Raw genomic sequence first — 14,920 nt, 5'->3', positions numbered from 1 at the left:
TTTTTTCACATGTTTCAGCTTCCAAAGTAAACAACTATTCAGTCCTCTAAGAATCAAGACTAAACCCCAGTAAACAGCAAGGTGTTAGAAGGATTAGAAATAAGAGTACGTAATCCCTGGTGGTTTACCGAACTAAATTAACCCTGGATTAACCAAGCTTCAGCCAATCAACAAGTACAGGAAGTCATAGAGGGTACCCTGATATCTTGGCATTTGGCAACTATTAAGGATAATAGGCTATATTGAAGCACTTTTTCACACCAATTTTATAAAATTTTGTCTAATTTTATTAATTTCTTGTCGGTGCTTTCATTATTTGCTGATGACAATCAACATTCGTTTCAACTACATATAACCTTATATATATATAAGCTGGAAGCGAATGTTAACTTGTCATCTACCTACCTATATATATATCAGATTTTATACAATAACATGGGAATTTTTGGTCAGGCATTGATCTGGTTGTATCTCATGATTTTTACCATTATAGCAGTGGCAGGTGTTGCACACAAAGCAGACCATGCTTACTCATTTTGAAACACCTGATGGTACTTCTATTTGGAGGAGTCCACTACTATACTACCTTTACTCATGATTTTGTCATACCTTGGATGAATTGTCTTGCTTGTACAGATTTTTTATTACATCCTTCTTTAACTGTGTAAAGAGGGAAACTGTACATGTCAAATTCAACCTGGAACTTTTTCAACTATAGAAAATCAACAATGTAGATAACTAAAATATTAAATATATATCATTCTGTCCTAGTATCAGACACGATTCTAGATATCAACTATAAAAATACAGATAGTGGAATAAATAATATATAATAGTCCTGACAACTAGAAGATAGATGTAAATAGAATTGAGTTCCTAGCCAGGAAATAGTCTTGGTGTGTTTATATCTTTACAGTCATTAAAGATATTATTTAGGTAAAATCCATAGTAATTGTTATCCAGTAAGGCCTGTTCTTTACTGCCCCAAAATAAAGCATGAACTCACTTAGTTGCTCTGACCATGATGTCTTTTGATAATCATATTTTACTCATGGACAAAACATGTTGAAGCGAAGAAAAAAATAGGTGTATATCCCTGTACATTGAAGATTTAGTGTTGCTTAAACCAATGGTATTGAAATCATCAGAAAAAATCTTGGTCATTGGTAAACTATCATGATACATTGTTAAACTATCAAGATACATTGGTAAACTATCAAGATACATTGGTAAACTATCATGATACATTGGTAAACTATCAAGATACATTGGTAAACTATCATGATACATTGGTAAACTATCAAGATACATTGGTAAACTATCAAGATACATTGGTAAACTATCATGATACATTGTTAAACTATCAAGATACATTGGTAAACTATCAAGATACATTAGTAAACTATCAAGATACATTGTCTGATACATCAACTAAGGTGACACATCTGAAATAATGCTGTCATGTTGATCACTATTTCAAAACTAAACAAGCCAAAAATTTAACCACATGCAATTATCTCATATTGTACAAATGAAACAGAATTTTAAACTAATGGGGATGAGCAAAATCTTCCCAGGATAACACACACAAGAAATATTTAAACAAATTCTGAATTTTTCAGGGAACTCTGGCATTGTAAGTTGTATTGCGATTTTTGGCGACGATTGGATTCCATAGGCTTAAAACACACTCTATTACCACAAAATTCTGAAACCACAACCCAACCATTCGAGAGTTTCAGAGCTGTGGTCATATCACATTCCATATCACATTACATACAAATGGCAACTGTTACAAGTGAAACTGTAAACAAAACTCAGTTGAACTTTTCTAAACTCAATGACTTTAAATTGACTCTTTTCTTACAAAAACTTACTTTTTTCTAAAACAACCAACATAATGACGGGAAGTGTCAATACATTAAACAGAAAACATTTTCCCTGTTGAAACTAAAACAATGACAAAAACATGTCAACTTTTAAAACAAGTCAACTTTGTCTTCTCAATACTTCAACAACTTGTGGTCACCTTTGACTGTGTATACACCAAGTCTAGTTATAAGAAAAGCTCCAACATGTACATGTGCTGGGAGGTGCCAAGTACAAAAAGACAACTTGCAATTCGCTTTTAATCTGTGATTTTCATTTCGGTGTTTAGGTTGGAGTTTGGGGGTGCGAGCCAACTGATATACTGATGTCTACCAGCAAGCAAATATCACTACAAAAGGTCCTAGAAAGTGGGGAGAGCAAAATGTAGAATGGGTATCACCCTGTATCAAAGTATCTTATAATTATTCAGTTCATTGACCAACTTTGTTTTCAAAATTCTAAAACTTGTAATATCCTTTAAATGAGTAACAATATACCCATTAAGAAACTAGGAACAACTCAAAAGACCAAACAACTCCTGCTAATCCCTTTCAGAATATCCATCAACTGATGATTGGATTTGTAAATAAGATATTTCTTTAAGAAAATCTGTATAGCAGACAATAACAGTTTGATAACATCAACTTAAATCATCACAAAGTTATCACTGAAGTCAAATTGAACTAACTTTTTAACTTTAAAACTCATCTTTTCATCTGATCATCTTCAACAAGGGTGAATATGAATCAAACAAAACAATACAAAAATGCCAATTTTAATCCACTATTAAAATATATAATTATATTACCATGTAGTTAAAGTCCAATTCACAAAAATAACCAATATTTTTTCTATTTTTTACCCTAATTTCCAATCCACAAAAGAAAGAGAATAATTATATATTATTACCATGTATTCAAGTAACGTCCAATAGAAAAATTACCGTTGTTAAATCCTGAGACATAAAATATCACTGATTCACATAAAACACAACAAAACACCTTTTATCCTGGTTGATAGTAGGTATTAGTCCGACCTAACTGTCAACTATAGAGTATACACAGGTACATAATGTCTCGACAGGCCGTCAACTCAAGCAAACAAATCTACATCAAGGTCAGGGACTGTCATACTGGGTTAAGATTAATCAACTAGCTCAATCATTGGCTTATTTTATCTCATTAGCCAATCAACTGATGTACATATAATTCTAGGAGTAAATCTTGATAATGCAGGTAGAGCTTTGTGCACAGAAACATCTGATAAAATCTTTATTTGGTAATTACAAACACAGATTTCAATGACATCAGAAATGAATAACCAGTGTCTTGACAGGATTGGAAAAAGGTTTTTCTCAAATTTTTATGTGTATCAGGGACACCGATAGCATTGATTGGCAACAATTTCAGTTCTTGCAATTCCAACAATTACACTAAGCGTTAAATGATGTCACTATCACAAAAGCCTAATATATCATTAGCAAGTTTTGCATTAGTCATGTCATAGAACGCTTAGTTTAAGGTTAGGGGAATTATACAAACACATTCTGACTAAAAAATGAAATGGTGCAAATGACTATCAGCATCTCAATTATACATACAAAGTTTAGAAAATTTACAAATCCCCAAAACTTAAACCACGTTTACAACAAAAGACTTTCCCTTACCACCACACGTTTTGACCAAGCCAGTCTGTGTATTCAGGTATTATCAAGTGACAAACTGATCAGATTTCATGAAAGACTGAATATGAATATCTCATCAATGTGGACATGTTCTAGTTGACCTGTGCTGGTCTGAACACGGCCTGATCATTGATTAAGCTATGTGGTAATCTAGTTTGTAGCAAGGTATATTAGACTGTTCATGGATGTGCATCAAATACCCCTTTTACAACAGTCCAAGTTAGGCGTTTCAGTCATGGTGTTAATCTAGTCTACAAAAGGTATACAGTATTTGACTACAAGAATTTGCATCACAGTCCCTTTTACAACAGTCCTTGATAAAGCGTTCAAATAATGGTGAAAATCTTGTCTTTACATGGGTGTGCAATGATATTACTAGAGTAATTTATATATATACTAATTTCATTAGTGATCATAGGCTTCATTGTAAATCTTGTTGTATTAAAAATGTACCTGAGTATGCATATATATTAGAATTAATCTCCTGAGGATAAATCAACTCTAGAATATTGAGTTGATGTCATATTTGAGTGAATTAAGGCTTAGATAAGATGGTGTTAAGATGATATTTCATTACCAGATCAAAATGAGTTATTACACCTTACTTTTCTGCTCCAGTTTGAGCTAATGAAGATAGGCAGTGAGGGACACTTTGTCATGAATTAGCAAACTCATTATTATCGATTTTCAACCATAGGGGTACCTGTAACTAGCACAACCTAAACTATGCCTAGTGAAGAACAACCCGTTGCAAAAAAAATACTGTTACTGGTTGATTGAGGCTTGTTATTTGGATGAATTAGGAGAGGCCATTAATAAGGTTTTTTGATAATCCTGTCTAAAACCTCGTTATATTAGAAAGTACATGAGTGGGCATTTATATTGAACTCATGTTTGAAGTAGATTATATATAGATCACTAATAATTCAACTATTCTTTCCAAAAGTCTTAAATCTTATCAAAAAATTTTATCATTGATGTGACAACTTTTCTTCCAATATTCGTAACAGAAGTTATTGAATACTGAACACAAAACAAACATTGTATTAAATGGAACATTTGTTTTATTGACCATATTCCATAAGTTTAAAATGTTGTATCATATCACAAAACAATTATATTAGATCCAACAACCGTAAAACATACATAAAGTTATATTTATATTTATTACAATAATTTGAGTGTCTGCTTACAGTAAGTATTAAGATTTTATCTTCAGACCTTGTGAAGAATTCAACAATACTGAACATTAATTAGAAATATTAGAAATTTGAGATTTATTACAGAATTAATAATGATACAAGTCTAATCATATTGGCTATAAAGTTCATTATATACCACTGCTGTCACAATTTTTAATAATTCAGAGTCAGAAATTTTAATAATTCAAATTGAAATTTAATGAATTACTTCAGAATTAACCAGGTGATAGTTCAAATTTAAAAATTATTGTAATGATTCTAAGAGCTTGTATTCAAAGATTCATAAAAATAATTCTTTTAAGGCTTATGCTTTATTTCGGAATCAAGATTTAATTTTGATATTTTTAAAAACATCCCTGTAATTTCATAACTCTGATTATTTACTGTATTCTCAGTAACAGTATCAAGCCAGGCCAGAAGTTTCAATAGAGAAATGTTTCTTTCAAATTTCAATGAAAGTTAATGTTGAAAATATTTTGAGAAATGGGGGTTAGAATTTTACTTTTCTTCATTTTTTCTTATAAACACCAATTATGTATTATAAATCCTAATATTTGGTGACATTCTCCCCATTTTTTAATAATGACATGGTAATGATAGTTTAATAATAGACTCCCTACTAGGGGTTGTCTACAGATAATAATCAAGGAGCACTTATTCTACTTCATAAATATAACACACAATATTGTTACTATTCACACTGTTCGTAACAAGTTTATTTACTGGTCAATTACACTGTGGGACGTCCAATCATCAGGTACTTCACAAAACAATAAGAACTTAAGATGTCAACTTGCTTAGTTTGACAATTTATAGGAAATGTTGACAGAAAGATCACTTCAAATGCATACTGATCCCGAATTCTGTTGTAAAAACTTTTGATCTTAACGCATATTGGATGAACCTCGACTATGTCTAGCCAAACTAAAACTTTAACAAAGTAATACTTCACTGATTGACAAATTTAAACAGATTGTAAAGAATTTTTATGACTTTTCTTCGTGTATCAGGGTCATTATACATATGGATTATATTTGCATCATTTTAATCTTGCATCAGATGTCTGTGGTCCCTGTCATTATAGAAATGCTCTATATGATATCACTTCTCCTAATAATACCTGACAATAACGTAAAACATTAAGATTTAAACATAGTTTTAGTGCAATTTTAGTGCAACTTACAAGACCCAAAGACATCTGATTGAAATTGGAGTGGTGCATATCAATGCTGTCAGTGTGTATGATACATATACAACAACAAATCTATCTATATTAGTAATATTTCACTGTTGAGACAAGTTTAAAAACCAGTAATCATAGTAATCAGGTCCATGGTCAGTTGAATTTGAAAGACAAAAAATGTTAAAAATGTGTAACAGCTAAACCGTGTAATGGTGTCTGATATACTGACAACAGATAACAAGTTTTACTTGTTTGAAATTTCAAATTTTAAATCTAAATTTTTTTTAATAATGTTTCTAAATATAGTCTTATTGGCCTGGTTGTTTGTAAAGTCAGGCTTGAATCATGCACAACTTTTTCAAACAAGCTCAAATTGCTGGTGTTGAACAAATTCATCCAATGTTTAATATCATTTACCTTCTATTTTCAGACAAAAATAACATTGCATAGAGTGCCCCCCAAATAGATTGAATCAATCATAAGATTTTGATGAAGAGTGCACTACTTGGAGAATTACCAAACCATATGATGATATGACATTATGACTGAAAACTGATCCAGGGTGGAAACCATTGGATCCAGTAGAAAGAGTTAATCGTGCAAGGCAGTCAGTTGTCCCCGCAAAGTTGGCAAGTCATTTTATTCAATATTAGGACCAAAGACTCAATTGTGCAAGACTATCAGAGAGAGGTTAAGCACTTAAACCTTTAATGAAGATATAAGACTCAATCATTCAAGGCTTTCAGATCTCACAGCAAACCATCTGATTCAGAATACAGACTGAAGACTCAATTGTGCATGTCTATCAGTTGTTCCATCAGAGTGAACAAGACTAGAATTATCAATTCTACCAACCACCAGTAAAAATAATAGAAGAGATAACTCAATGCTTTATTAATATTCTGAGAGTAAACAACATTTAATAAATTACTTCTTATCATAGCCGATATTTCTTCTAAAAGTTTTTTTGGATTTCTTCCAAATGTTATGATTACTGATAAAACTGTGTGAAAATTGGTTTAGTGCATCAGAGGTAAATAAGAATTTGAAAACCACAAATTATTCATAAAATATTGGTAGTCTCAAACTATTTTAGGCAAGGGAGTAATGATACGGTGCTGGAAATACTGGATATGGTACTAAGATACTGGAAATTGATGTAGTGTCATGTCCACTGATAAAGCAAATCAGAAGGGGTTCCTTGCGTAATATATCTATGCTTTCAGTTCATCTCTGTTCTAAAATGGCTTCATAAAACATGTCATCTTGTCTCTAGTAAATAACTCATTGAGTATAATAAATTTCTTCGAAACGCACAGCACAGTGTTATAATTACACACTGATTTCAATTCACTGAACTGATTGGAAGTATCAGCCTCTTACAACTTGTAGGTGGTTGTCACTTTATCTGTGTTTTGTGCAATAAAACATGAAAAAACTGATGATGAATAAATCTTATTTTGTAAGAAAACAAATTTACTTTAAATTCATTAGGGAAATGGTTCAGTTACAAGAAAGTGTAAAGATAACCTCATGTGATCTAGTATAGAAACAGATACAAAACATTGTACAACAAATTGAATAATGTTGAAATTGTAAACAATGTTTTGTAGAGAAGTAAACATTACAACATTGGTAATGGACCACCTACCAAGTTTTCACAGTTTTATAACAAAACAAACCAGATAGACTTTTTACACTTCTCTTTTATTGTATCACAATACAATTAATGACTGGACTTAGTGAAATAACAACATTATTAGCTATTGAATAAAATCAGCCAGAAATTATCCAAGTTTCTTAGGAAGATCTGAAATGAGCTGGAAGATTTGAAATGAACTGGAAGACCTGAAATGAACTGAAATGAACTGGTGATTCAAAACTTATCAGAGTCAACATCTAAATACATCTAATTAGTTGTTAGAATTTTGAGTGGCTAGTGAACTAAACGCTGTTAATGATCAGATTCTCCAATATGCTGCCAGTTTCCAGATCTAAAGTGAAGATTTCGATCTGCAACAGCGATTTCTTCGAAAAAAACTTCCCACAATACAGGCATTACTGAACATCAATTTTTTGCCCTATACCAGTTTGAAATATCATGAAACAGATGTATATCTTAACATGTGATTAAGTAAAGGATTACCTATCTAGCTTAATCGTGTTCTCATGTTGTAATCATTATGTAGAAAAACTTGGGTTAACCTTATCTGTCTGTGTCAGTGTCAATGAGGCAGTTGAAGTCATCAGACAGTCATTGGAGATTCAGTTAATCCATATTAACCCTGTGATATATCTGATTATATCACTATGTTAACCATCTGGTCTGGTGACAGTCAGCTTGTCTTAAATCTCAGTATCTATGTCACTATGTTGACCATCTGGTCTAACGTTGTACTAATGATTGTATATGAATTTAGTCTGTGGTATTTTTAGAAATCCTGGGGCCTTCTCTTCCCTTTTTTGGAGGAGATTTTAGCATGAAATTCTCAATTCATTTAGATTTAGGAAAAATGAAGAGATTAAGATTTAGAATTGTTCAGGCCATCTTGCATATAATATAGTGGAAAGTTGACAAATATCTATTTAACATGGAGAGAGATGGCAAAATAATTACTGGAGTGAGTCCTGTATCCGTTCTGATGACAGTCAACTTGTCATTGATTCAATACAGAATTATCTCCCCTGTCTCTTGTTTCCATCTGATTAGAGCAATATTCAATTGATCAGACATACTGAGTTGATAATGATATTTTAATGGGCTATATCTACACCAATTTCTTTTGCTATTGATCCAGCTGGTGGACAAGATTGTCCAGGTCATAATTCAACCTGTATTAGCTTTCAGCTTAAAGATGAAGCTCCAAAAACAAAATGTTTTTTTTAGCATGTTTTACTTTCATAGGGCATGTTCCTTATTTCTCTACAACTAGTATGTAGAAGGTTACAGGTGGTATATGATGTAAGTAGTATATACTAACCACCTGTTTTATAAATTAACCAGTAATACAATGTAATACATTCAGTTGTTCTGATCAAATACACCTGTCTTCCTTTTTATTGCCTCTCATAACTTTACAGTTTACACATGTATATTTAAAGTGTTGTATTGATATCCCCCTATAAATAACCTGTATTCCCTCTTATTATCTAGATACATGTTTCAACTAGCAATTGATTGTGACATTTTTAAAAAAAATAAGGGTTTGATATGCTCTTATACAATATCAGCTTGTTAAAGACTTTTTCTTAATTCCAGATCATGATTCTCTCAGTATATTGGGAGCTAGGGTAGCTCAGATGGAAGAACATCTAGTCTTTCAGAAAAGACAATGTATCAAGGCCCTTTGTGCTGCAGATTGTGCATGTTAAAGATGGCTGGTTATTGATAACCAGTAATTTTATGCAACAGTCTTGCCAAAATTAAATCTGCAAGTTTGAACAGGTATGAGGCCAGTTTTTATTAGCCCAATCTGATGCAGAAAATAGTCATAAAACACTTCATATACTAAAATCAGAATTTCATTACCGTGTGTATAATATATATTATGATGGTGATCACATTAGATAAGATGAATCTGTATAATAGTACGTAATGAAGTATATTATGTTGAGGTCAAGATGACAGTGACCTGATCTGAACAATAAACAATCATAGAATCAATGTAAACCTCTTGGTAAATACCAGACATGTATTTCCTGTATTACACTTATATACCTTATGTCACGCTTCCAGTATTAGTTTCAGTATGTATGGTAATAGCAGTTGATAGACAAGTTGCTCACTGGATAATTGATTACCAAATAAATGAGAAATAGGTCAGTTGCTCACCACAAATAGACAACACAGAGAGACCCCTAACAGCACTGGCCCTGGTATCAGAATTTTGTTTAACTTGAGCCAACTCGTTACTGACAGTTCTCAGTGTGGTTCCACAACCGAAATAAATGTATTGAATTCAAACCTTCCTATTTTTTTCTCTAATTTGAGCTATTGAAAATGAACAACACCATGTAGTATGCAATAAGTAAAATCTTTCATTGGCAGAAGCATTAGTTATACGTTTTAATTACAAACAGCCAAGAGCTCATAACACATGGAGCTTTGTTTCATGGTCTCATCTGAATGACTACATGATTAACTGTACTGTGAAATACTATAACATATATTCATTCTAATCTGTATTACTATTACCTATGTAATATTTATGCCCCCTTTGTGGCTTAAGCCAAGCATCTTTCAGTGAGTAAAACTTGAAGACTATTATAGAGCTTCTGAAGAAGATCCCCATTAAGCCAAACTCTAAGATTCTAAATGAGGTTTTCATAACATCAATCAGTCAGCCCACTAGAACCTGTGTATATTTCTTCTGTCTAATTAGTTAGTCTATCATAATACTGGTCTAAATTCCTGAAAATAGACTTGCAGGAATTAGGTCAGTCTGGCACCATTCTTGTTGTCAATATTCTTTAATTCTAAAATAAATATTATTCCAGGTCCGATTCTAGTTACAGACTGTTCCAGACACCTCAAATCTTTTTTAACTTAAACAATTATATTTTTCTTTTCAGTGTCTCACAGTCTTAACTGGACCTATCAGTGTTTCTCTCAGATTCATTTCTCATCATAATTTGGAACTGTACATGTTTATAGACCAAGATATGCTCAAATATCCTTGCTGGAGGATACCTTTTTATATTTAGACCTGCACTCTACTGTACTACACCAGGTAAAATCATAATAATATCTCATTTAAGGTATATTATAATATATATATCTATGTCTCTGAGAATATTAATGGTTTTAAGAAATAAAATATTATTTATTATGCCCAATATAGTTATCCAATCCAAAGTGATTGGGTTTGTAAATTATATAGTATCGCTTTTAGAGTCCATATAGCTAATAAATTTATCGAGTAGTTGTACAGAGCATATTAATGGTTTGTAAGATATAAAATATGATTTATAACACATCAGTATAACTTGTACTAGTATTGATATTGGTGTTTTATGGCCCTCTTGTTAATCTTATTTTATCATGTATTATCATTAATATATCCTGTTCAATATCCTAGCACCTTTGAACATGAGTGATCAATTACAAAATGGTGGACCATCAAAATTGCATGGAAAACTCTTCTTACAATATTTTGTTTGATATTTCCTGTTTAAATCATTAGGAAACTCTTGTAATACTTTCAAACATCAGCAATCAATTACAAAATGGCAGACTGTCAAAAATCCAGTGGTAAAAAAATCACTAATTTTTTGTGCAACCCCAAGCTTGGCAAGCCTTTCTCATGGTAAAGAAATTGTGCAATATGCAGTATTATCATAGACATATCATTTTCACAATCATTGGTTAACGCTTATAAATGCTTTCTTCATTTTGTGAATTGTCAGTTTGTTTTAACTTTGCATTATTTGAATTGAATGAATATGGACCTGTTCCACTGATAAGCTGCAAAAGAGTTAGAACAATCCAAGGTATTATCTTGAACTACACATGGATCCAACCCTTCACCTTCAAATATCTAACTCACAGAGCTAATGCAAATTAATGAACAAACAATCGTTGAACCTCCATTCATCTATACTAAACATCAATGACTTTCTGCCAGTATAGAAACATTTGGTATTGATAGAGGCTAATTAAATAGTTTCAAAAAACGTGAGAAATGGCAGAAAGACAAGGGGAGATAATTGATGGATGTTGTCTAGAGAGAAGTAATAATGTTAATTAGAAAATACTAGTTGGCTAATTACTGTGTCACCGTAATCCTAGGACACTGTGACTTTTATAAATCAACTAAATTTGATTCAAGAAAAGAAAAATCATCATTCACATTCTGTCAGCTTCTGTCTCAAAAATTGGCTGAATTCAATTTGAATCCCTCTTAAATAGCTTGTTAAAATACAACAACATAATCAGATAAATGATAAATATATAGAACTGTTAAGAGTTTTACTGCTTTCAGTGATTGTAGTTTTTTTGTTTTTGTTTCTTTTGTATTTTATATGTTGTGTTTCTTTGAAGGGCGAAATTGTGAAAATGCCAGGCCTAATTTTCACCCTAATAAAGATTTCATTATTATTGTTTCAAGTTTGTGCCTATGTTTATACTTCGTTAAAGCAAAGTCATTCACAGACTATCAGTATTGTTTTAAATCTGATATTGCAAATCACATTTATACAATCCATAAATTTCAATTCACCATCAAGAGTATAAAGACAAATATTAATATAAATATAATATAAATACATCACACAGAACCCCAGACAAGGATCAACCCACGATTCATCAAACAACAAAGGGAAATAGAATAATCATTATCAGATCATGTAATAAACCAGATAACTGTCCCTAGAGGATCTGGATAATCAGATATTTTTCCTTTAGTCAAGGTTATCATGACAATTAGTACCATATATAATGTCAGACTGTTTTAACTCTTGTATGAGAATATTCAGAATAAAAGAAAATCTTTTGTTTAAATGGAAGTTACTCTTTTCATATCTGAAATGATTTTTAAGATTGGTAAAAAATATTGGTCGTCAGGCATCAGTTGTTTCAAAAAAAAACATATACTTGTACTAACGATCTGAACCACAAAATCCAAAACGAGTTTGGCAAAAAATCGGTTGCAGATAATTAACTATTGATATGAGAAATTATGTCAATCATAAATGAAGATATATTTCATGAAAAGTGGAATCAGGTGTCTAGAAGAGTTACCATACCGTGCCTTGCCCAACACTCGTCATAGCTGCTTTAAATAATACATAAAATTCGAAGGTCAAAAAAACATTTTGTTTTGCACGTTTCAACAAGATAATGAAATAATAATCATGAAAACGCTTTGAAACGATTTGTAAAACATAAAGCAGTTTCTTTTATTTCTCATTGTGTGATTATTTATAGATGTTTTTATCATTGAGTCAGTGAGTAAACAGAAATAAAATCATTTCTATTACTCAATTTAAATGACAATTATTATCTTTATTGGTAATCTGGAGAGAGGGTATGAATCTTTAAATATTGTCCTGGTAAACAGACTAACTATGATACTATGATATCATTTCTAAGCTGTGGTTTTCTAGTTTGAGTGATACAAATCTGTATGAGAAAGATGATTCTATTAATCACCTCTGACTTGTGGTTTGTAATTTTTAAAGTGGAAAGCACATGTTTAGAGTAGTTTTTCCAATAAAGGATTTTCCTGGGAAATCAGCTAGTCATGTCTTAGTTTCGTTCCAATATGTCTCACTATTCTTTTAAAATGTACAATTCTCTAAAAACTATTGTGTTATTAACAAGTTTAAAAGGAAAATTTAAGACTATATTAGAATAAATGTACCTATGTTTCGGGACTAATCCCTTTATCAAGCGAAAAAAAAAAAGCAAGAAAGGTGCTATATTAAAGCTATATTTTACAAGATATTCTAACACTAGAGCCCGGGCTCAGAATATCTACCTAATTACAACTTCCACCCCCTTGTTATTATTGTATCAGTAGTAGGCCTATTTATTTTAGACATTAGATCTGATATTTTACAAGATATTCTAACACTAGAGCCCAGGCTCAGAATATCTACCTGATAACAACTTCCACCCCCTTGCTATTATTGTATCAGTAGTAGGCCTATTTATTTTAGACATTAGATCTGATATTTTACAAGATATTCTAACACTAGAGCCCGGGCTCAGAATATCTACCTGATAACAACTTCCACCCCCTTGCTATTATTGTATCAGTAGTAGGCCTATTTATTTTAGACATTAGATCTGATATTTTACAAGATATTCTAACACTAGAGCCCGGGCTCAGAATATCTACCTGATAACAACTTCCACCCCCTTGCTATTATTGTATCAGTAGTAGGCCTATTTATTTTAGACATTAGATCTGATATTTTACAAGATATTCTAACACTAGAGCCCGGGCTCAGAATATCTACCTGATAACAACTTCCACCCCCTTGTTATTATTGTATCAGTAGTAGGCCTATTTAATTTAGACATTAGATCTGATATTTTACAAGATATTCTAACACTAGAGCCCGGGCTCAGAATATCTACCTGATAACAACTTCCACCCCCTTGCTATTATTGTATCAGTAGTAGGCCTATTTATTTTAGACATTAGATCTGATATTTTACAAGATATTCTAACACTAGAGCCCGGGTTCAGAATATCTACCTAATTACAACTTCCACCCCCTTGTTATTATTGTATCAGTAGTAGGCCTATTTATTTTATACATTAGATCTGATATTTTACAAGATATTCTAACACTAGAGCCCGGGTTCAGAATATCTACCTAATTACAACTTCCACCCCCTTGTTATTATTGTATCAGTAGTAGGCCTATTTATTTTAGACATTAGATCTGATATTTTACAAGATATTCTAACACTAGAGCCCGGGCTCAGAATATCTACCTGATAACAACTTCCACCCCCTTGTTATTATTGTATCAGTAGTAGGCCTATTTATTTTAGACATTAGATCTGATATTTTACAAGATATTCTAACACTAGAGCCCGGGCTCAGAATATCTACCTGATAACAACTTCCACCCCCTTGTTATTATTGTATCAGTAGTAGGCCTATTTAATTTAGACATTAGATCTGATATTTTACAAGATATTCTAACACTAGAGCCCGGGCTCAGAATATCTACCTGATAACAACTTCCACCCCCTTGTTATTATTGTATCAGTAGTAGGCCTATTTAATTTAGACATTAGATCTGATATTTTACAAGATATTCTAACACTAGAGTCCGGGCTCAGAATATCTACCTGATAACAACTTCCACCCCTTGTTATTATTGTATCAGTAGTAGGCCTATTTAATTTAGACATTAGATCTGATATTTTTATCCAGGGTTTGGATTATTTGCCCAAGTTTGCTTAAATGTCATGGTGACCCTTAAAATACAAGTGTTAAATCTGGTTTTGTGACCTCAAAACCC

At 31.9% G+C, this 14,920-nt stretch overlaps 1 protein-coding gene across 1 annotated transcript in view; it reads right to left on the bottom strand.

The window, feature by feature from the left end:
- Positions 1-712: 712 nt before the first annotated feature.
- Positions 713-14,920, bottom strand: part of LOTGIDRAFT_174150 (hypothetical protein) — a gene marked incomplete at both ends in the record, with an annotated part of 25,815 nt that continues 11,607 nt past the window's right edge. Inside the window, 2 exons of the mRNA XM_009052476.1 lie at positions 713-738; positions 1,878-1,950. Of these exons, the coding sequence (XP_009050724.1) occupies positions 713-738; positions 1,878-1,950 (99 nt within the window). The remainder of the gene's footprint in view (positions 739-1,877; positions 1,951-14,920) is intronic.

The sequence above is a fragment of the Lottia gigantea genome (genome assembly GCF_000327385.1).
Source record: "Lottia gigantea unplaced genomic scaffold LOTGIsca_183, whole genome shotgun sequence".
Taxonomy (NCBI): domain Eukaryota; kingdom Metazoa; phylum Mollusca; class Gastropoda; family Lottiidae; genus Lottia; species Lottia gigantea.
Note: the sequence above shows the minus strand (reverse complement) of the source record. Positions and strands in the feature narration are given on the sequence as shown.